This window comes from Copadichromis virginalis, linkage group LG7 (assembly GCF_057382275.1).
Source record: "Copadichromis virginalis isolate Kocher_CV1m ecotype Utaka linkage group LG7, C_Virginalis_male_GT1.1, whole genome shotgun sequence".
In the NCBI taxonomy this organism is placed as follows: Eukaryota; Metazoa; Chordata; class Actinopteri; order Cichliformes; family Cichlidae; genus Copadichromis; species Copadichromis virginalis.
In genome coordinates, this window is record NC_140624.1 from 1,627,772 (window position 1) to 1,651,731 (window position 23,960).

Here is a 23,960-nt window from a genome sequence, read left to right on the forward strand (position 1 = left end):
CAGGTTAGCGACGTGAGCTCATCCATCTTATTGGGCAAAGATCTTACGTTTCCAATAATTACAGAAGGAAGAGATGGTCGATAACGTCTCCTTCTCGGGCGACGGCGCTCCTTCCCAGCACGACACCCCCGTCTTTTCCTCCTCAGCTCGCTGGGAATATCGGGTCTGTCCGCCGGCAGTACCGCTGCAGGACGCAGCGCTAACAGCTGATCCTTACTGTAAACAAAGGATCCCTGCTCTGGGTCCCCAGACACGGGTGAAAAAAGTAGAAATAAACTGAGAAAAACGACCAGGACTAGCACAAAACGGTAGAACATGGTTGCAGAGTCTAATTACTAATATGTTAGTTATAAAAAAATTACGAGAAAAAAGATAAGAAAGAAAGAAACTCAGAATGAGCAGAGCTGCTGTAACAGGCTGCCGCACACGGGGGGCGCCGGAAGAAATTTTACACAGCTGAATAAACGTCAAGCAGACAGCTGATTATCAGAAGTGTGAGATGCTCGAGAGTTTACTCCGGTGTCCTGTTATATTTTAGATAGCAAGGAGTTTATTAAACTTCACCGAAACAATCTGCAGATTTCATTAAAATTTAATAAACTATCATCTTGTCTTTATTTTTAGTTAGCACAGACCTTAAACAGTTAAAGCTGTAAGCTAATGATAGTTATATAAGAGCAGATGCTGCTGGTGCAATAAGCTGTACGTTTTACGTCCAATGGATGATGATCTGATTAGTCGACTAATCGCATAAATAATCGACTATAGTCGACTATCAAAATAATCGTTTGTGGCAGCCCTACTGTGAACTTTGTGCTAATTGTATTTCTCGATTTTGCTGCCCTTTCCTGTCCTCCTCTGGGTATTTATCTATAATATTAACATGTATGCCAAAGTACAGATTTAACAGCATGTGAATAAAAATGCATCCAATATTTCCATACACTGCCTCTTTTTTTCACACTGTTGGTTTGATATACAGTGGTCCCTCGCTATAATGCGCTTCACCTTTCGCAGTCTCGAAAGGTGAAGCGCAGTCTTTTTTTTTTTTTTTTACAGCGCATTGTGTTCTGCGTCCTGATTGGCTGTAGACCATCATCAATCAATCTCGTGCCGTGTCTCCTGTACAGGACAGGATGCGTTCAGCTTGTCAAATTTACATAAATCTTCGATCCCAGCAGTGTGACTCTGGAGTGCTGCACTGTATGTTTGTAGGTTTTCTCCCTGTTCTGCACCGTCAAAGGCTCCTGCGGGTGGCTTTGGTTTCATCCTGTAATACTGGACTTTTTTTCTATGAAGGTTTGAACTTTGAGAGTTTAAACAAGAGAGAAAAGTGTTGCTTGTGGGGCTCGCACACAAGAATTTCACTCGCATGTGCTGTGCCAGTGTGCCTGCACATGTGATGTGACAATAAAAAGTGATTTGATTTGATTTGATTTGAAAAGTGCGCAAATGTTCATGCCTGTCTGAGAAAAGTGTATAAAGTGTGTAGTGACGGGTTTTACAGCCTTAAAACATCTATAATAATTGTAACAAACTAAAGTTGGCTACCTCGCGGATTTCACCTCCCACGACAAACGAGGGATGACTATAGTAAGATCTGCCAGAGGTTTCTTCCTGTTAAAAGGGAGTTTTTCCTTCCCGCTGTCACCAAATTGCTCATAGGGGGTCATATGATTGCCGGATTTTTCTCTGTATGTATTGCTGTAGGGTCTACCTTACAGTATAAAGCACCTTGAGGCGACTGTTGTTGTGATTTGGTGCTTTATAAATAGAGTTGAATTGAATAAAACAATGGCTGGTTACAAAATAAAATCAAAGTCTATCAATTAGTCAATCAGTTTTACTTTTGATTGTTTATCTTCCACCCTTCGGGGTATTTGCAAACATAATAAGATTGATGCAGTGGAACCATGTTGTAGTGCACTCGAGTCACAATTTCGCTGTGTGGAACATCACCCCCCCCCCCCCCCCCAGCAGAAACAGGGCAAATAAATCTGCCCAATCACACCTGTGGAGCTCCCCGTTGTGGCTTTGGTGCAGGAAATAAAAAAATCTCTCTGGAAATGGAATCACATTAATGCAGGATGCTTTGTCAACCTGATCCGTTATAAAGGAACACAAGCAGGAACAGCACAATACTGTGTCAATGTGCTAACCCCTGAGGAACACCCCAGCCTCTCCTGCTCTCTTATCCTCTTCTCCACCACTCTGTTCGTCATGCTTTACACCTGAGGCGAAATAATTTGAATAAGTCATATTTCTCTCCCTCGCTTTCACTGCCTCATGGGGACTATAGTCTATGTTCTCTCTCTCAGCACCTGAGAACCCAGTCCCTGAGGTCATTTACACACACACACACACACACACACACACACACACACACACACACACACACACACACACACACACACACACACAACTGCCAGTTGCCTTAATGACTGACTGATCACGAGGCTAACAGGGCGTCTCATGGGCATAAAACCATTTATTCTATTATGACAAAGCTCTCTCTAATATTCTTTATGATGTTGTGTTATTATTGACACACACACAGTATATAATGCAAACATGTTGTTATTTTTGCTATTTCTTAATCACCTTTCTAACAAAACAAATCAATATTTGTTGTAACCTCAGTTTGTCTTAAAGACAGCATCTGTGTGTGTGTGTGTGTGTGTGTGTGTGTGTGTGTGTGTGTGTGCAAACAGTTACTAAGGTGTGTGACATGCAGTTTGCTTGAAGCGCCTTTGAACACTCCACAGTTGTCTTCGTAGTTGCTAATCACAGACCGACTGATGCTTCATATCCCAGAGGCAGACATGATTTCATGACTGTAAGACGGTAAGAATTAGGACAGGCCAGTCAACAGTACAGCCTGAGGTCTTCCTACACCTCAGAACTCTAAATGTGGCTCCGGTCTCCTAGAATCTGGTCCATAACGTCCCTAAATCTGTCTGCTTCTGTGCATGTGTTCAGTTTCTGGAAGCGGGAGCTTTTTCCTCTCCGTTTTGCAAACCGTCACTGACGATTGGCGGCCTTGGTTACTGAGGGTGACAGGAGCAAGGCATCATGGTCCTGTTCTTAGTGGCGCAGTGTTGTGGCTTGGCACGGCAAGACAGGTCCATGTGCCTGTCATATGATGCTGGCAGCGCCAGTCTGGCAAATGCAGCAAGGAAGGGGGAGGTTAGCAAGAGAGAGGGAGAGATGGGGGAGAAAGAGAGGGCGAGTAAGAGTGTGTGTGTGTGTGTGTGGTTTCAATGGGCTACAGGGCAATTTAGGGAAACAGAGGGCTAGTTGTGTCTGGATGATAACGGCAAACATAACAGGCATAATTTTGCCTGCTGCCTGACTCGCTTTTCTGCAATAAAATAAACGCTCTATAACAAACTGAAAAGGAGACATGCAAATATCTGTGCTGTGTTATCCACATGCAGTCATGCAGTTTGGTTGCAAAAACAGAGATCAATCACAACAATAACAGAATGAAATCAACCTCACTCACAAGACTTGTCACCACACTACAGTGCAGCACGCTGCAGAAGAACAGGTAGCACAAAATCAGCGGCAGTACTGACGAGTGGATCTGCTCTTAGCTTTATGGAACACAACACTGTGGTATGCAAAGCTAATAAGAGCTGAACTGAACAGCCAGTTGACAAAAAAGGTTATTTCACTCATTTTTAATCACCAAAAGTAAATTCCAGCTTCTCAACAATGTGAATACCAAGCATAACCTAACATGTCCACGGGCACCAGGACTAAGAAGACATCTCCTTTACCGCGCTGGTCCTTCCACGCCTACATTTACCAGCACACAACAGCCTGCCGATTGCCAGCTTCCTAAATCATCCAGTTCTTGAGACCTATTAGAAAAAAATCAAAAGAAGATGTTGGTGGGATCATTAAAGTCATTAGGAGGCATTTATCTATTTCATAGAGAAAAAAACTCACTGATTTATTGACAGGACAGACAGTAGATTAACTGGGGGAAAAGAAATCATTAGCTGCAGCCTGTTGAGGAAAACACTTGTTTCTCCTGCACTAAGCATCACTGAGTCAGTCATCCATCCATTTTCTAAACCGCTTAGCCGGTTCAAGGTCACACGGCACTGGATACTGTCCCAGTATGCACTGGCTGGCAATCTATCAGAGCGGCTGGCACACAAAGACAGACACACTGGTAGTCACATTCACACCAACAGGCGTTCTAAGGTGGCCAGTTCACTAAACCTGCATGTCTCAGAGAGCAGGAAGAACATGCCAGCTCTACACAGGAAGGTCCCAGCTGGTCAAACCAAACGGCAAAACAGGCCATCCAATCAAAGCTTTCTGCCTCTCTACAGAAAATGGCAGATATTTCCCAAGATTTCCAGATGACCTCACACCCCAAGGAAGCCGAGTGAAACAAAATGAAAAGAAATTATGTCATTATAAAATGACGCTTTTGCTATTTGTACACCAATGTCTGTACGTAGCAGAGACCAACACCAGTTTGCCTTTAATCATGTGTGATGGAGAGCAGAGGAGAGAGAGCGGATATCAATTGACACTGTTAAAAAAAAGATGTAAAAATGAAGTAAAATCAGACACTGTGGCTGCTATCTGCTCTTTAAGTCTGACATTAGCCGTTTCCGGGTCCAAACTCCGCTGCAGGTCCCAAAGTCAAACGAGCACTGCGGCATCACTGAGAGTTACAAACTATGTAAATTATTTCACCTTAATAAAATGATCAGTATTGCTGCTTTACCAGGTGTAACAATTAAGTTTAACATCCAGGCATCCATGAAAACAGGATTAATGAAGTTTAACAGAGTTAGAAGTTAGCAGGAAGTTAGCTCGCTAGCTTCCACCTAAACATGATATAGCATGTTCTGACTGAGAGATTTCTGAAAAATTCAAACGTACAGCTCTGCTATCACTTCCAACATAAATGAAGACAGAAACTAAACAGCAGTGACGTTTGTAGGGTTACTGAAGTTGGGCTAGCTGGTATATAATGATGTGCTACGTGACCGCTAGCAAAACAGCTATGTTAGCATAAACACAGTGAAGCTGGAGGATGAACGCTAACTTTTCTCCACTCGATAAAAGTTAACGTGAGGGTTCCTGATGGTTAGGGACAAATGCAATCGCATGGCAGGATGCTGTAAAAGGACCAAACTTCAGTCAGGAGAACAACTGAGATAATCCATCCACAATACGAGGTTAGTCATTAATATACTGCTGCATGGGCTGGGCTGCAGTTACATCGTAAGGGTTTAAACACTGAGCTTTAAAATGAACAGTGGCAATAAAACCCAGAGAGACCGACAGTGATCACGGATTGTTTTTAAGGGCTTGTTCAGATTAAATAGAACAGGATACAAAACATGTTAAAAACACAACAGCCTTAATAAACAGAGCAGTTTGGACCTGGAAACAGGATTCATACGTCATCACTTAAAGACCGATTGGACATAAGTCAGTCAGAGTCTTTGTCTGAGAGATTAAATCATTTTAACCAGAAATCATTCAAAGGAAACGGTTGTTCTTTATTTCACAGAAAGAAATGGCAATACATCGCGATTCTTATTTCTTAGTTTTTATCATTAACTAATAACAAGTTATGAGTTTATAGCAAAATTATTTAGCCCAAAAAATGTTTTCAGTGTGTGTTCTGTCGCACTTAGGAAGTAATGACTAGTGTGGAGCAAATCACCACAAATAAAAAGATGACAACCTCAGATCCTTTTATTTTTTTAATGAATACAGTCTGAATCTGGTCAAAGCTCAGAGCAATGGCAGCTTTCCTGCTGATTACAATAAAGGCAAAGCAAAGCTGCACCCCACGACAAGCACAGGAGGGCAGGCTTCAGCCCATCTTCACCATCAGAGACGATACCGCAAAACCCACTCGAGCTGGGAGAACCACCGATCCAGAAGCTGAAACTCGGCATGGAAACTCACAGAAAGAGCCAAGTTAAGGAGTCTTCCTTACAGCGCCTCAAACAAATAACCATGGAAAATCTGTCCTGGTATGAACACTGAAAAAAGGCTAACGACACGTCCTGTACAGATACAGTATAAATAATAAAATTTGACCTGTGACAGTCCTGGGAACAAAGACGTGGATAAAACACACTCCCAAATCTCAGGTATGGGATGGCGGTCCTTTTGTTGCTAGGAGACGACGGTTCATTCCTTTGCACCGACAATCTCACTTTAAAGATGCAGAGGCTTTCTCTCTGCTCTCTCTGGTTTACTCTGGATTTCTATATTTATCTCTCTCTCTCTGCATGGACTCACACATTCAGCACACATGCATCTACACACAGACACACACGGCCTAAAATCCACACACTCGCATATGTGCATGTGTGCGTGTGTGTTAATTACCCAGCTGCAGTAACCCAGAGACTAATGATCTCTCATCACTGTGAGGTGGGATTAAAGTTTGAAAGTCTTGATTAATTGATTGAGCTAGCCAGTCAGGTGCATGGCAGGGAGCTTACCTTATTGCTCTATTAGATAGATGAAGAGAGTGAAGTGCAAGGCTACAGGGAAAATGGAAATCCCTAAATGAGAGAAATGGAATAGGGGGAAGAAACAAGAGGAGACTAGACTCGGGTGATTGAGGAGAAGAGGAAGGACGAGAGAAGAAGAAGGTGAAACGACAGCATCAATAAAGAAGTGCAGGAAAGAAGGAGGAGAGAGGAATAAAGGACACAGGGTGTAAGAGGGGAGAGACAAAGGGATGATGCTGAAAATAACAAAAGAGCAGGAGGGGAGGGAGGGAGGGAACAATCAAAGGGAGCTCAGCACTGCAGGAAGGTGGCAGACTGACACACACTTCAAACACGTGTGTGTGTGTCTGTGTGTGTGTCTGTGTGTGTGTCTGTGTGTGTGTCTGTGTGTGTCTGTGTGTGTGTCTGTGTGTGTGTCTGTGTGTGTGTCTGTGTGTGTCTGTGTGTGTGTCTGTGGTGGAAGCTGTGTCCATACACTGACCTTCTTAACCTGGCAGGAAGGGATCTGCAATGATCCCATTCAAAGTGTGCTCATCTACTCTGCGTGCACACACCTGTAACAGGTTTGGACACGCCCACACTGGGCTACAACGCTGCTTTATTATAATGACACAGTTGTGCAGTGACCACTGTCCACCTGTTCATTACCGGGTGATCCTCACACATCCAGGGATGATCCAGGTCCCGTTTGCTCCTTTTAATGATTCATTCTGATATTATCAGCATTTATGTGGCAAAATGTGGTTTTTCCTCATTATTAACTGCACCTCAAACAGGTGATCGAGAGATTTGACTGGTTTGGTGGTTTCTTAGCTGAATGTTTTCATCACGTGAAGGAACACCTAAAGCCTCAATCTGACAGCCAGACTGATGACAGGACAGTTGTAGCTTATTGCTACCCAGAAAAAATCCACTACAGCAAACAGGAAACTGATCCAATCTACAGATAGAGACAGAAATAAAAGCAGAAGATCTGTAGATGCAAATTCTACATATTTTGTTCTGGTCAATAAATCCTAATGAAACACCAACAGCCTCCAACTTCTTTCATTTCTCTGTGACGCTACAGCTCAGATGGATTCCATTGAATTCCTTCCAATGGGAAAACATCAAGCCTTTATCAGACAGAGGAACTACAGGTTACCAGCTGGATTCAAACTCAGGACAACACACATCACCTTTTAATTCAAGGTTTTACATATCAGGAAATGATCAGAATAATCTCGTCCCCAAGTCTTAAAATGAGGTCCAAACAAAAACGAAGCTAAAACGTAGAAGCAGTTTGTAAAAACAAAGTACAATCCATGATTCACCAGCTTGTACAACCAACATTAGCAGCAGCAATAAGTAACTGTTTTCTTTATCAGTCTCTCAAATCGTTGTGGAGGAATTTTAACAACACTGCTTCGACTCATTGAGGTTTGTTGGGGTTCATTAACGCGCGGCTCTCTGAAGGTCTTGCCGCAGCATTTCGGACGAGTTGAAGTCTTTGTGCCGTCGCGACACTTTGATTCATTTCTTTCTCGTTTTGCTTGGAATCACCGTCCTGTTCCTGAAGCACTTTTGGCCAAGCTTTAGCTGAGTGACAGACGGCCTCATAAGCGACGTAGACCTGCTGTAGATACAGAATACTTTGGTAGCTCACAGTCAACCAACGACTGCTCCCGGGCCTTTTGGCGGTCTCTTCTTGCTCCCTGTGTTTTGTTCAGATACTCTTTCATTGTTCTTTTTAGAGAGAAGAGGCTTTCTCCTGACACCCCTGCCAAACAAGGTGCACTTGTTCAGTCTTTTTTCTGACTGTACTGTCGCGAACTTTAACTTTTAACATCCTAAATGTGCTCTGTAGAGTCTGTCCTTCACACTTCATCACGCAGTTCATTTAATTAGCAGCACTTGGCTGTACCTTACCCCATTAATTCTTATGGAAGCAGTGAGCTTGTATCTTTGGTTTTGGTTTTAATAAATAAAGTATCTCATGTTTGTAGTTCATATCAGTACCTAATTTGAAGTCCTGTTATTGACTATTTTTATTATATCCTGATATGTAAAACTTTGTGTGTCATCACAACCCAAAAAGGGAAACTGAGCTATATTTGTTACGTGTCTCCAGTTTATTGCAGCAGTATGGCCGTGTGTAAATTATTTTATGTTTAACACACAATGGGAACATTGTGTTCAGATGGGCGTTGGTTTTGGAGCTCACACGTACAAACACATGTGCGCGCGCGCACACACACACACACACACACACACACGCCCGTGTAGCTATCTTAGTGAGGACCTTCATTGACATAATGCTTTTCCTAGCCCCTCACCCTAACCATTACAAACGAATGCCTGACCCTAAACCTAACCATAACCTAATTGTAACCCTGACACTAAAACCACATTTTGAGCCTTTAAATGTCTTCAAACTTGTGAGGACCGGTTTGTGTGTCCTCACAAGTGACTGCTGGTTCTCACAAGTATAGTAGAATGCAGATTTCGGTCCTCACAAAGATAGCTAGACAGGAACACCCACACACACTAACCCGTGAGAATAACTCAGCTAGTTTCCACAACAACACGCAGCGACCTGTCTGCCAGCTCTCGCTGTCTCGCTATCTTCCACACTCGGTCCATCCTATCATCATCCTATCCCCGTCATGCCCGCTCCATCTTATCTTCTTTCCCTGTTTCCCTCTGAGGGTCCATGGAGACACCGAGTGTTTCTCTGATGTCAGTAGTTGCGTGCGCTTCATTTCAATAGCAGCTGCGTCCATAATTTCCTTCTCATCATCAGACCTGAATTACTGACTGCTGCACTCGTCATTTATTTGTAAATATAGAAAAATAGATATACATATCATAACTTGAGTGTCTTAGACCCAAGCTCTTATTCAAAGAAGTCATCATCACATGTCATGTGTTGCTAACATACTTTAGCATCTCACACTACAGAAAGGTGACAGCTGAGGAAAGTCAAACGTCAGCAGCACTGCCCCTCGAGTGTCAAAGTTTGCTGCCCGGCAGCAGGAACATCTCCCTCTGGATACTGTGTTACGTCAGAGAGGAGAGATTACAAGTACATTTACTGAGTATATTTAAGTATGGCAGAAATCACAGTACAGTCATTGTCTTTAACTTTAACTGCTGATTCTGTTATCAAATGTTGAGGTTATAAAATCAGGATGTGTGTCCTGTCCTAGTTACGCTCAGCACCCCTCCCTGCTGAAACAATAAAATGTTAATGAATATCTTGAAGTGGAGTTGATCTCAATCACAGTGGCCTTTCTGCCCTACTGCCTCTGACTTCATTTAGTTTTATATACCGACACAGAAAATGAAGCCTAAGGCAAATCCACGAGTAAAGCACAGGCTGATTATTTGTGGCTCGAACAAAAATAAATAAAAAAATCCCGAGTGGTTGCTCCAGGCAGACACTTAAGGTCTGCTGATGTTATTCCAAGAAGAATGGTCGGGCGATCTCCATCATCCATACCTCACCCTGGAAAACACTGGCACTGGTTCCACAGGGATCACCATCCAACCTCAAACACAACAAACACGTCCAGCATGAAGTAAGAGAACATAGGCTGTACCAGTGGAATGATTCAGCTTATCATAAAGACACGCAGTAGGCCATGTGTGAATATGAGTGCAAACGGCGTGCTAGACCAGCGCCCTGTACAGGATGTGCCTCTGTGCCCTGTGACGGCTGGGACAGACTCCAGCACCCTGGGACCCTAAATGACAACAGCGGTTACAAAAAAAACACATGGATGGATGAAAAATGCCATATTTTACTGTCCGTATTTTAAATACTGCACTGTTGCTACTGCTGGAGTAATGGATCTAAATGCAACTAACCAATGCATCCCGTAGGACATTATCTCTAAATACAAGTTGGTCTGGGAATGGAGGGGAACTTTACACAGAGGACAATACAGGTGAAAGCATTCGCCTAAATTGTATACAGCACCTTGGTCAACAGTGTGCTATATAAATAAATTTGACTTTGACTTTAAAGCAGGGGTGGGCAACTCCAGGCCTCGAGGGTCCTGCAGCTTTTAGATGTGTCCTTGATCCAACACAGCTGATTTAAATGGCTAAATCACCTCCTCAACATGTCTTGAAGTCCTGCAGAGGCTGGTAATGAACTCATCGTCTTATTCAGGTGTGCTGACCCAGGGTGAGATCCTGCAGGCCCTCGAGGCCTGGAGTTCCCCACCCTTGCCCTAAGCTTTAACTACTTTTTTTAGACTTTGTGTTTGCAGGAGAGAATTCTGGAAACTATCATTACTGTCATACAGTTGTCCTTGGCCTTAATCACTAGATTACATTCATCCCTGCTTGAACTGAATATGAAAAAAATAGTTCCTAAGATTTGCGAGAATGGGACTGATTGGTATGTACATAAGGACAGACATAGTATACTACCTCAGGTCACAGCACGGAGCCATAAACTGTAGTTTTATTGAAGGACCAGCAGAGGCTTTAACACCAAAGAGGTTTCTCTTTGAAGCTTCTTCTGTGAAGCCTGAGTGAAAAGTGCTCAAAGATCTATTTCAAGCAAGCTATCATAATGTGTGCATGTGTTGCATACGCGTGTGAGTTTGTGCGTGCGCGTCTCCAAGTGTATGTGTCACGGCGCCCTTGGACACGGGCTTGTGGAATGTGTTGAGAGCAAGGGAAAACACTGGGTTGCCACAGCAACTAGCGAAGAGAAACAGATTGGTGGGTGGGTGGGGCGCAGTCAGAAGAGCAAGCAAAAGACCAGAAAAAGATAGGACGGGACAGGTTTGACATACGCGATCCCAGCACAGGATTAGAGGGGGAAGCTGAAAGAGTAAGAGGAGAGCTTGAAGGATACGGGTATGAAAAACGTTCACGTTCGCCCCTCGTCCTTTATTGATGTGGGTAGGATGTTGCTCTGGTTACTTTGTGGGGAAGTCAGATGGGGAGTGTAAACACAGCTCATTCTGTTTCTTGTCCACTGTCACTTCTCCATTTTGCCTTGAAAAATCTATCTTCTGTCCTCTTTCCTGTTTTACGCCTCTTCTTCAACACTTTGCATTCATTTCAGAACCGGTTATAATCCTGCAACCCTTCTGTAACACACGTTACTTTAACCTGATAAGTAGTGTAGCACAGAAATCTTGTTGTAGACACTTTTCAAAATGTCAACTCTCACACCAAAAACATAAACTGCTCCATTCTTGCCTGGGAACACTTCAGTGTCTCCCAGAGGAGCTTTAGGTGCTGGAGGGCAGGAGAGAGGTTTGCCTGCCGTCCCCATGACCTGCATAAGTGGTAGAAAACGGACAGCTGGACGGCTGGCTGGGTGGACGGATTGACTCTGTACAAATAACAATGTAGCTGAGGCTGTTCACTTTACCTCGAAATAGAAACGCAATACTTTGATATATTATACCCTCCAACAGACACACACACGTTTGTATGGCTGACCTTGACTCCTCACACTACTGCGTTTCCAAAATGTCCTCATTTCAATAGTCTAACAAAGACAACTCACACACACACACAGCATATCCTGATCAATAGGTGTATTGTTATTTCAGCCTCTACATGAAGTATCAAAAGCAGCGTTGTGATTAAAAATACACCGCGCCTTTGGATAAGGTTAAGGTCACCTGCATGTGTTCTTACAGTTCAAATCTGTGCCGCTCACGCAGTGATGAGGAGGACAGATATTCTGTCATCGTGACATCATCACCACTGTGACATCATCACCACGACTGCTATGGCGACGCATCATCAACAACTACACAGAACTGCTAATGATGTACACTTACACCAGCAGCATTTATCTTCACTTTGAACTTTTATACAACATCAGGAACAAAGTGGGCGTGTCAGTGTTTCGTCTGAATCACACAAACACATCAGGATGCTTCATGTGCAGACAGAGGTCAAACAAAACGTTCCAGCAGAGAAGGTGAGGCTGAGTGAAAACGTGTTCGCTCCTACAGCAGTGCATTCAAAACCACGAGCTGATGTTCAGCATTTAACTGAAGGTGCCATACATGACTGCATTTCCTGCACTCTTTAGTGCCTGAGTCATCCTGACAAGTCTAATGACCTGATTTATTAGAAATTTGGAACCTGAAACTGAGGTGAGTATAAAGGAGCGGTTGATTAGCCTCATCCCGCTGCCCTGCGTTCAGATAGAACCGATCCTCTTCTGTGGATTAGATTCATAATCCTCAATTAGCAGGTCGTATACTGAACGTGTATACTTCAGGATTCAGAGGACTGAGAAGTGGGAAAGACTAAGGCTACGTTCACGCTGCAGGCGAAAGCGCATCAAATCCGACTTTTCTGACCCTCTGCGACCATCTGTCCGATCATGGTCTGACAGTGTGAACGGCACAAATCCGATATTTTCAAAGCCGATCTGGGTCACTTTGGTATGTGGTCCTGAATCCGATACATATCTGATGTTTCAGAAAGCGACTGCTGTTTGATGGTCATGTCGCATTAAATCCGTCTTTTACGTCACTGACACAAGACAGACGCCATTATCAGCGCCGGAGAAGACATCGCGAACGCTTCCTGACCATCCAGCGTAGATGTCAGTGAAACTGTTGGGAAGACAACGTGAACATTTTATTTGTTCTGTATACTCTGCAGATTCTGACAGACATTTCCAACTATCCTCTGAAGCAGCAATAAGGATCAATATTAGGCCAAATGTAAATAATAAAATAACTTTATAACTTAAAGCAAAATTGGGAAAGTGACCCGGTGTGAGCCTTAGTGTGAAGGAATTTCGGCCCAAGCGTGACAGGGTCCGTTCACAGCCAATCCCGATAAACTGAAGACAGTTTATCAAATAAAAGATGCAAGATCGCTGCTCAATCTCAGCAAGCGAAACAAAGACATTAAAATATGAAATATATATAAAACAAGTGCTGATCATTTTCTGCTTTCCTCTCGATGCTTTCCAAAGCATCAAAGTTGCCATGACTTCAGAGGCCACTGGAGTTTGTGGTGAAGCAAATGATCCGTTTGTCCCTCAGGAGGCGGCGTTTGTTTGGAAGCTGGTGTTTTTCATTTCATGATGGTTTGTCTTCCCTCATTTTCACCGGGCATTTACTTTTCCTTCAGTGTCTCCTTGGTCACATTAGGATTGTTTGGTTAGGTCATTCAGTACGGTCTTTAAAGATCGTACCGTCTTTAAAGTGTTCCCTGAAAAATGATGCTTTCTGAGTGAATACTAATGTGATGCTAACTTGTCTTTGATGGCAGCGTCTAACGTTCTGGGAAAACGAACAAGCTGTGAATATTTTTTACATTAGACACAGCTGCAACCAGTCAAGAGTGAAATGTGTAGGGAAGGTCTGTGTCGGTTTGACACTGGCTCGCTGATTATGCGTCCTCCACGTTGCTGAACTGCCGCACCTGAATTTGCTTAGACCAGCTATCAGCATTCAGGGACCACAGCACAGGCAGTCTTACACCTGCGCTATATTTAAGTGCTATCCTCCACAACTTTATACGGAGAGATTTTTGTCTTCAAAAAGGTCAAATCGAGGAGCTGAAGCTGGTAGAGATCGTTGTCCTGCCACATATACTTTAACAGGTCTGATACAAGAGCTGGACTCCTGGTGCTTTTGTCTTGCAAGGCCCACGCCGGCCTCTCCCTGCTCTATCCCAGTTATGTGGTCCATCCCGTGGCTACGTGCGTCAGTCGTAGGCTGGGAATTTGGTGCACGAGCTAAGTGCTTAATGATGAGCCTTATTTAGTTCAAAGAAGTGAGAATACAAAAAAATCACAAAACATTTCCCTCGTTTATGGTGATCTGTCATCACACTCTACAATGTTGGTGACAGTATTTGGAAAATGAGTCATTTATGTGTCGTACGTTCTGCTGGGCATGCTTGGGAAACGTGTATGCACGCTTGAGGACGGGAGCTGACCTTGCGCTCTTTGTCTCCGTACTCCAGGCCCAGCGTGTCCATGGCGCGGACGATGGCGGCCAAAGATTGGATGGTGTTGCTGTAAACAACGGGCTTGTACTGCTTTACGTCATCGCCGGAGAAACCGTCCTCGTGGATGATCCTAGAAACAAAGAGACGCACGGGCATTAAAGAATGTTAAATACTTGGGCTCTGCTCATTATACAGGCAAACAAAGTGAACAGCAAAGTTATGTGCAGGCACAGGTTTGCTTCTCAACCTGATAAAAAAGTGGATTAAAAGCACACGGCAAAGGTGTTTTACACGTTCGTGGGATACAAAAGAGGAAAATGGAGATAAGCACAGGTGGAGCCTGGACCGGAGAGGAGGGAGGGAGCGGGCCCATAACTGTAGCCTAACCTGACATTTAAGGCTGCTGTTTGAAATGCCACAATGTCTTTCACTGCACCTAACGCAAGGGCACAGCGACAGACGGTCGCAGGGACAGTTAGCGAGGTAGACTCCCGCTCGTATGGACAAATGAGACAAAGACCAACAGAGAGACGGACAGCCACGAACAACAGGTTGATTCAAACAGACAGATACAGGTTGAGGCAACAGTGTGAGGCAATTCTGATAGACAACATCACCATGCATAAATAAACCCGAACGAACGGGCCTCCAGCATGGGCACAACTCAGGATCCAACACGGCTGCAAACATTTGTGCGTGTATTACAGGCCTGTGTCTATCCCACTGTTCTTACTTTACAACCAAGTAATCCAAATTGAAAAGAAATCTAGTAAAGAAAGTGCAAAGAGCTCGGTAAAGTCAGAGAGACACGTGTAGGAACTAGTGATGTGCGGATCGATCCTGAAATATCGATTCCTCCGATACCAATCATTTATGTTCTAGAATCGATTCTCACATTAAAATATCGATATTTTAGTAATTTAGGGTAAATTTGTAGTTTATCATTAACAGGAACACAGTGGAAAGAAACTATATCATTCGGATTGTCTACATTCAAAGGAACTACTTCCTCTTCCGCCTTAGGGTTCTTTAGACCTTCGCGGTCTAAAGAAAGCCGGGTAGTGAAACTCAGCCGTCTGCTCCTTGCTATCTAAAATATAACCGGGCGCTGGCGTAAACTCTCGACCGTCTCACACTTCTCTTTAATCAGTTTCTGTTTGACGTTTATTCAGCTGTGTAAAACCCCGGAGTAACCCTCCCGAGGGATTAAAAAAGTTAAATTAAATTTAATCTAATCATTTTAATCTCAGCCAAACCGATTTACTCACGAATAAATAAAACACTGAAAAAGCCAAACAAGAACATTTTTAAGTTATCAAAGTGACTTAAATATCATGTTTAACTCGAGTAGTGAAAGCCCGCGGGGGTTTGAAGACGATGTGTGGGCTCAGATATTTGAAGTTTACACAGCTACATTCTCACCTGAAAATATGTTCAAAGTTTTTTTGCGACCCAGAAAGAGAAATAAGAGTAATATTAAAACTAAGTAGCTGCCATCATTGTTGGAAACTGGAATTCGCTGGGCCGCGCTATGAATTCTGCGATATGGTTTTTCAATTTTGTTGTCCGGGTGGAAAATCGGAGAAATTCGGGAGAATGGTGGCTCCGGGAGATTTTCGGGAGGGGCACTGAAATTTGGGATTCTCCCGGAAAAATCAGGAGGGTTGGCATGTATGGTTGTGGCAACATCACTAACCTTGTCACCTCAGAGTAAATCATATCACAGAATATGACGAGCTTATGTTGAGACAAACTGAAGAGGAGGAGAGGGACAGGTGCTGCTAGGGCGAGACAGACGTCTCTCACAGGCAGGCAAGGTGGTCAAATAGCCACAACTTCAGTTTTTTTATTTCTATATGATGAACTCTGCATTATTAAGTGATAAGAACAAGTAATCTGATGTCCTGTAATCATTATGACGCTATAATTTAAGATACAACAAATAAAATACGTTTTTGTACAAAGTATCGGATCAGTATCGTCGATACCACCCTGAATATTACTTGGTATCAGATCGGAAAGGAAATCAGTGGTATCGCACATCACTAGTAGGAACTAAGAACAAATATAAGCGCTGTCAGCAGCCCCGCAGTGGACGTTCAGAGAAACTGTTCAGAGAAACTGTTCACATCTTGTTCTTTAGCATGTGAACGCTTATATTTGTTCTTAGTTCCTACTAGTGACAGCTGGACAGCAATACGCAGCATCAGTCATGAGCCGGTGAGATAAAGTATTATGTACTCACACTACATCAATTACCTGCAGTCAGCTGAGACTGAACAAGTCACCTGGATGAGTGACGAAACGTTTCTCCCACAAAACGCTACGTCCAGATGAACAGATTAAACTTTTGGAGAACAACATCGATTACACTGAAAGGTGCTTGACTGATGAATCAAAATAATCCTCACTTATATCAGGTCTGAAGTGAGCTCTTTGCTCTTCTGCTCTTTTCAAACAGAAGGTTTGAACAGCAGGTGAGTGGGTTGCTGTACACCTAAGATTACCATATAAGGTGATATCCACCCTCACTAAAATCATAGAGAGCCAAGAGCAGACGGAGTGCTGAGAGTCCAAATCCTGAAGTTCTGTTCCTGACGGGGATTACTCGCACATACGCCGACCTCATTACAAGTTTAATATGAACATCCATCGTTATGACGTAAAGTACATGAAAGGAAATAAGGAAAAGCTTCGGTTTCTTTATAACAACCTGACCACAGAGTTCGTGGTCAGTTTAAAAAGGCCTCTGCTCTGCGGGGTCTGGTTTGGTGTGCTTCTTGACATATGGCAGATGTGTGGTACGATACATCTGTTTACTGCTTCTGTGAGTGTCCAACGGTATTGACTTTGTGTGTGTGTGTGTGTGTGTGTGTGTGTGTGTGTGTGTGTGTGTGTGTGTGTGTGTGTGTGTGTGTGTGTGTGTGTGTGTTTGCGGTCTCGGTCAGTGTAATGTTTCAGATCAATCAGGCAGTGTGCCAGTCCTATATAAATATGCCACACTTCTATTTACATCAGTGCCTTTCACACAGAGGGCCAAAGCCTGGAGCTGCAGACGGGAACCAGGACAGATCTTTGCGTCCCTGCTAAAAGATGCCAAAAAGACATTTTCTGAAATTCCACCTTTCCTACCACCAGAGAGGAGAAACTCTTAATGGGAAGAGGAAACGATGCCAATAGAGAGGTTGATGTCAGAAATAACCTAACAAACAGAACTGGGGACTCTGTGTTTATACGACAGGAAGCTAAAGTTATGACAAAGAGCCTCTTCTGCAGGGGCGCTCGGCCAGCTTTGCACTGTGAGAATGTGCTTCCAAGGTTCAAGGTTCAAGGTTCTTTATTATTTGTCACATGCATAGTTATACAAGTATAACACACAGTGAAATAGCCTGACACGCTCCTCGACATGTGCAAAAATTGGGGGGGGGGGTGTAGAGGAAGAACATTATATATATATATACATATAGTATATACACTGGGTGAATGTGCAGCAGTAGCAGCAAGCAGGTGAATTCTGTACATTAATATGAATAGACATCTGACTATTTTACAGGATAGACAATATAAACATATTTAAAATTAAAGGAATTGAAATGTACATTGTGCCTTGGTTTAGTGTCTGGAAGAGTCCTGTCTCAGTCAATTATAGATGATGTGAGAGGGCGGGTGTGTGTGTTTAGGGCACGGATGGCTTGGGGATAGAAGCTCCTCTTGAGTCTCTCTGTCCTTGCCCGGAAGATGCGGAACCTTCTACCAGATTGCAGAAGTTGGAACAGTTTGTTGCCAGGATGGGACGGGTCCTTCAGTATCTGCGCTGCTCTAGTCCGGCATCTCCTGGTGTAGGTGTCCTGAAGCGGGGGGAGAGCAATCCTGCAGCAGCGTTCTGCTGTACGGATCACTCTCTGGAGAGCTTTTTGGTCCTTCACACAGCTGTTCCCAAACCACGATGTCATGTTCTGTGTGAGGATGCTCTCCACAGCGCCTGTATAGAAAATCCTGAGGATCTTTGGAGAGACCCTGAACTTCCTCAGTTGTCGTAGGTGATACAGGCGCTGCCTAGCCTTTTTGGTCTGGACCTGAATGTGGGCAGCCCATGTCAGGTCTGAGGAGATGTGGACACCAAGATACTTGAAGGACTGCACCCTCTCCACTGGCGCTCCATTGATGATGATGGGCTTGTAGTCTCTGTGCTGACCCCTTCTGAAGTCCACCACCAGCTCCTTGGTCTTGCTGACGTTCAGCTGGAGGTGGTTGTCCTGGCACCACGATGCCAGATTCTTCACTTCATCCATGTAGGCCGCCTCATCGTTGTTGGAGATGGCACCCAACACCACTGTGTCGTCAGCAAACTTCACAATGGTGTTGGAGCCGTGGGTGGCCACACAGTCCGAAGTGTAGAGGGAGTAGAGCAGTGGCGAGAGGACACATCCCTGAGGTGCTCCTGTGTTGATGGTGATGCTGTTGGAGAAGCACCTGCCCACCCTCACCACCTGAGTTCTGCCAGTGAGGAAGTCCAACACCCATGCACACAGAGAGCGGTCAGGAAGGCGTCTGGACGTGGCCGCGCCATCTTGGACTAGATGTAAACTCCATGTAAACCTGACTGTGAGGTAAGAACTCGGAATAAAGTTTTTTAAACCAAACCAAAAGTTGAGCCTTTCATCAGGAACAGAAGTGGCCGTGGGAGGGCGCCGACACTCAGCACGCCCGTGTTGTCCCTACGTTATGTCCCGTGGCGCTTCTAACACACAGCATTAAGGTTGTTAAGCTAACTGGACACAGACAGCTAAAACAATCCTCTGACACGTAAAGGCAGGTGGTTCTTTCCTCAGCTGGATATCGTGATGCTACCCGTTGTTTAGCATGGCGAGGTGTGCTCCGTCTAGCTCTGTCTCAACTATTTTGTTCTTAAATGGTAATCGATTTACATTTTGTGGATGTTGCTGAGCTTTTACGTGATTCCCTAACTGGAAAACAATTCGAGGAGGAGGGTTGATGGAAGAAGAAAGCGCTCTAGAAAGTTTTACTGGCATCTTTGCTAACTCGGGAAGAGAGAGGAAGACACCGAAGGTCACAGCTGGGGAGAGCAGGGTCGAGCAAAGACTTAAAATTAGTGTTATGAATGTTATCAGAAGTGTAACTGACATGTTTTCCCATCTCTGTACGTGTGTGTGTGTGTGTGTGTGTGTGTGTGTGTGTGTGTGTGTGTGCGAGCGGCTGGCTAGCTTGCTGACGTGAGCTTTCATGCATGAGGACCTTTTCTCATTACCCACTCTCCAAGCCCTTCTGTCAGCAAAGCCAAGGGACTGTGTGTATGTGTACAATTTCACGTAGCCTTGGCACAATCTGCACGGTGACCTGAAACATAGTTTAGTTTCACACCGAGTCAGACAGATGGACAGAGAGACAGACATATGGGCAATTTAACCACAACGCTGTTCCATGACATCATCCTGTGGCTGCCATTTTGGGGCCAATCAGCAGATGTTATATAGCAGTCACAGGATGGTGTCTGCCTATAGCGCACTTTTAAATTTGTCAAACTGGTTACATCGACTCCAGCGTGGCCGTTCTTTGCTGATGATCACTGATCAACAGGCGCTAAAAACTCGTGTTTCTGGGAGTTTGAAGGCTCCGTTGACAAGATGACCTGAAGTTTAAAGCTAACCGGCTAAAGTTACGAAACCCACAGAAAGAAAAACTGTTGATGCGCACACATGATATCAAACACAACGCGCCTGCCTCGTTAATGCCTCGTATTTTTATCCTCACACCTACTCATGTGAACACTCACAGAACACAAAGCCTACACAGCACACTATGCAATTAGGTCTTTATCTCAGCCCTGCACTGTTGCTAGCTAACACTGTTTGCTCTGACACACACACACTCGCACAAAGCCCTGTGATTGGCTCTTTTGCACTATGCCGTCCATCCACTCCCTTTCCGTTCTTCGTCGACAGAGCTCTTGGTAGTGACAAAGTGCACACTGACCAACTCCTGTCAGCGCTGCCTCAGACTCGGATGCACAGCGTGTGTGTGTGTTTTCTGAGAACATTACAGCAAAGAGTGAAGGAGAAAGAGGAGGAGATAAAAATGTGTGTGATAAAGAAGCTATAAATAACTGAAGGTGTCAGTAACGTTGCCCCTCCACCCTCCCATCACACACACACAGACAGTGAAATGGAGGCATCAGCTGCTCCGTTATTCGGCTCCACTCACTTGTCATCACACCTTGAGGTCAAGCAGCAGCATCCTGAGCACACAGATTCTCACAGACACATCCCGATGCCCTCAGCTCTGTCTCTGCTTTTCTTCAAAACACACATAAGCCGGTATTTAAGCCGTGCTGGAGGCGAAGCTCGGGGGATGGCTGGTCTAACGCTTTGATCCAAACTAGTTACTGGATGGACTGCTGTGAAGAGTTTATGTGCATATCAATAGAGTCCGGGCATTGGTCTCACTACACCTGCAGGGTTTATATTTGTGGTTTTGAAAACTCTTAAATTCATGGAGAAAATTTGTTACAGTCTCGATACATTCACAAACTCTTAGCCTACCCTTTGCCTCTGGTGCTAATGTAAGTTTAAAGTCCAAAAGAAATTCAATTCAACAGTCGCCTCAAGGCGCTTTATATTGTAAAGTAGATCGTACAGCAGAGAAAAACCCAACAGTCATATGACCCCCTATGAGCAGCACTTTGGCGATAGCGGGAAGAAAAAACTCCCTTTTAACAGGAAGAAACCTGCGACAGAACCAGGCTCAGGGAGGGGCGGGGCCATCTGCTGTGATTGGTTGGGGTGAGAGAAGGAAGACAGGACAAAGACATGATTAACAAAAATATCTCCAAAAATAAGATTTTCAAAGCTAAATATTAAGATAATAATAAATAAACGTTATCATTTTTCTTCTTTGGATTGCCCGTCTGCACCAGTGCGTCTTTTCCAGCTCAGATAGCTGAAAATAAATGGAATTTAGCCCTTTTTAGGCCAGAAAGAGACTTTCTTTGTGCACTGACAACACTCATGTGAGATGTTCGTAACATGAACTACTGATCTGGAAATATCTGTTCTGACAGATCAGTGCGTATCAGTCACTAATCAGCCAAGCACATAGCAGCAGCTCAATACATACAGGCATGTAGACGTGGGGGAGATGTTGACAGAGGTCAGAGGAGAATGGCCAGGCAACACTGAGGTGTGCAGCAGAGCACCTTGTTGAGTCAGTGCCATGAAACATTAAGGCAACAGGGGATCCAACCTGGCACTAGCCAGGTGTACCTAATAAGGTGGCCAGTGAGTGCATAAGACTCTTCAGTATTTATTGTGCTCTCATCATCTGTATCACTCAACATCTCCAGAGCAGAAACAATTCTTCCAACTGCAGTCACGTTTGGAACATCTCTACGCTCGTCACCGTTGCTTCTTCATCGACCACGAAAATCTAATGGTAGAAGAGTTTCTGTAACAAGCAACAAGAGAAGCAGTTACAAGGGGAAACCCCAGAGTCAGCACAAAGCTAAAGATTACAACAGCCTTCAAGAAAAGTCCCGTGATGAACTGAAAACGTCCAAATCCAAACATCCAGATGTTTATCTGATGATGTCGCATGATTTAGAAAAACAATCTGCAAACGCAGCTTTACTACATAACACTACATAAAACATCAACCCAGCTGGACTGTCAATGACTAAGCTGGTCACCTCAGATGTTGCATCTGCTTCACCACTTCATCTCTCTTAGCTAAGAAGACACTGCAGACAGCGAGACTCTAAACAACACAAAAATATTAGATATCTGTCAAAGGAGCTTGCAAAGAAAAGCGTCTGGACTTCTTTAAGTTGCTTGAAGACGTTTCACCTCTCATCCGAGAAGCTTCTTCAGTTCTAAGGTCAAATGGTGGAGAGTCCCAGATATAAGCCTAGTGGGAGTCCAGACGCTTTTCTTTGCAAGCTCCTTTGACTACGATGACCTGGATGACTGAGAACCTTCACAGACATTAGATATCTGTATTCACACGCAGTTGAAAAAGCATGTATGTCAAAGTGGCCAGTGAGTATAGTAGCATCATATGTTATATAACATAACCTAAATGTGCCTCATGAGTACAGTTATAGGAGACTGTAAGTGTGGACAGGATAGAAGAGCCACAACAGTTTTACATGCAGGAGCTGTGATAATTCAGTACGGAGCATGTGCTGCATCAGTTAACCATCAATCTCCAGAGCAACAAATACTGTACTTAAAATATATGAAAGCATTAATAAAACTAATAATTCAGTTTTATGGATGCAGGTATTGAAATCTTACGTTTAGCTTGAAGTAAACACTGCAAAAACTCAAAATGTTACCAAGTATTTTTGTTCAATTTCTAGTCAAAATATCTCATCACACTTCAAATTAGACACAAAGCTGTTTAGCTTATAGAAAGGTAAACGCACCAGAAATGGAGAATTATGACTTATTTTAAGTGAGGTGTTGGACTTAAATCTAGAACAGCGTCACAGTTTTAGAAATGAAAATAAGTTTTATACACTTAAAACCAAGATGATGATGTTGGAAGGTTATAAAAAAAGCTACTTTTGAGCACCATGAACCTATTATGAGACACAAACCTTCACAACACTAGTCAAAGATAGCTAAGAATAGGGCTGCGCGATATGACAAAAATCTCATATCCCGATATCAGACATCTATCGTCCGATAACGATATAAATCACAAACATGTAACATTTTCTGTAAAGTCTGTGAATCTCGGGCAGCTCGACTTGTGTGAAGTGTTTCCAGCTGCGCGTCGTGTAGCTGGAGTCGAGTGTTTTAACCGATGCATGAAACGATGCATTTTTAGACACAAGTTGTAACGGCGCCGTTTTCTTTGGGAGTATTTCTTACACGGCGTGCTGCGGGGAAAAGCCTGTTCTAACGTTTGAGTCTAAGGTTTATTTTTTAGCACCTGGCGGCTCTTTTTTACTTCTCATCCGTAAATAATCTGCTCTTTCACGTGATTCAGTTTATTTTGAAAAGTCTCAACAGGATCTTGAGCTTTATTGTGAAAGGTTTATGTGGAACATAAACAAGCGGACACGCGATGCTGTTACCGACAACGACAACGCATAAAAACAGGCGCTTGTCCGTCCGTAGTGTGGTTATATTAAATATAAGAGAAAGAGAGAACTATAAGAAATGAATATAACCACTACAGTGACATCAGAACCATGAAAACATATTGCCGTAAACAGTTTGTTCTGTGACACCACGAAACAAACGACAGCGTAAAATGAAACGATAGATGTTTTTATATCGTCATCCGATATATATATCGTTATATCGAACAGCCCTAGCTAAGAATGAGTTTTTCTAATTTCAAGGCTTAATATACTGAACTTTGACTTGCTCCAGTGGCAGACTTTTTAACGTTTTTCAAGCAGGAACAGGAACTCTACCGAGGCTGTAAACTGGTCTGTACACCACCAGCTAATCCCAGCTATATCCAAAGTAATACACAGTGTATAATAAATAG

At 43.7% G+C, this 23,960-nt stretch overlaps 1 protein-coding gene across 3 annotated transcripts in view; it reads right to left on the reverse strand.

The window, feature by feature from the left end:
• The window catches only part of gnao1a (guanine nucleotide binding protein (G protein), alpha activating activity polypeptide O, a), a 107,435-nt gene that overhangs the window by 60,939 nt on the left and 22,536 nt on the right, over window positions 1-23,960 (reverse strand). For all 3 annotated transcript variants that reach the window (XM_085461117.1, XM_085461115.1, XM_085461116.1), the window contains exon 3: window positions 14,430-14,571. In XM_085461117.1, the coding sequence (XP_085317243.1) occupies window positions 14,430-14,571 (142 nt within the window). The remainder of the gene's footprint in view (window positions 1-14,429; window positions 14,572-23,960) is intronic.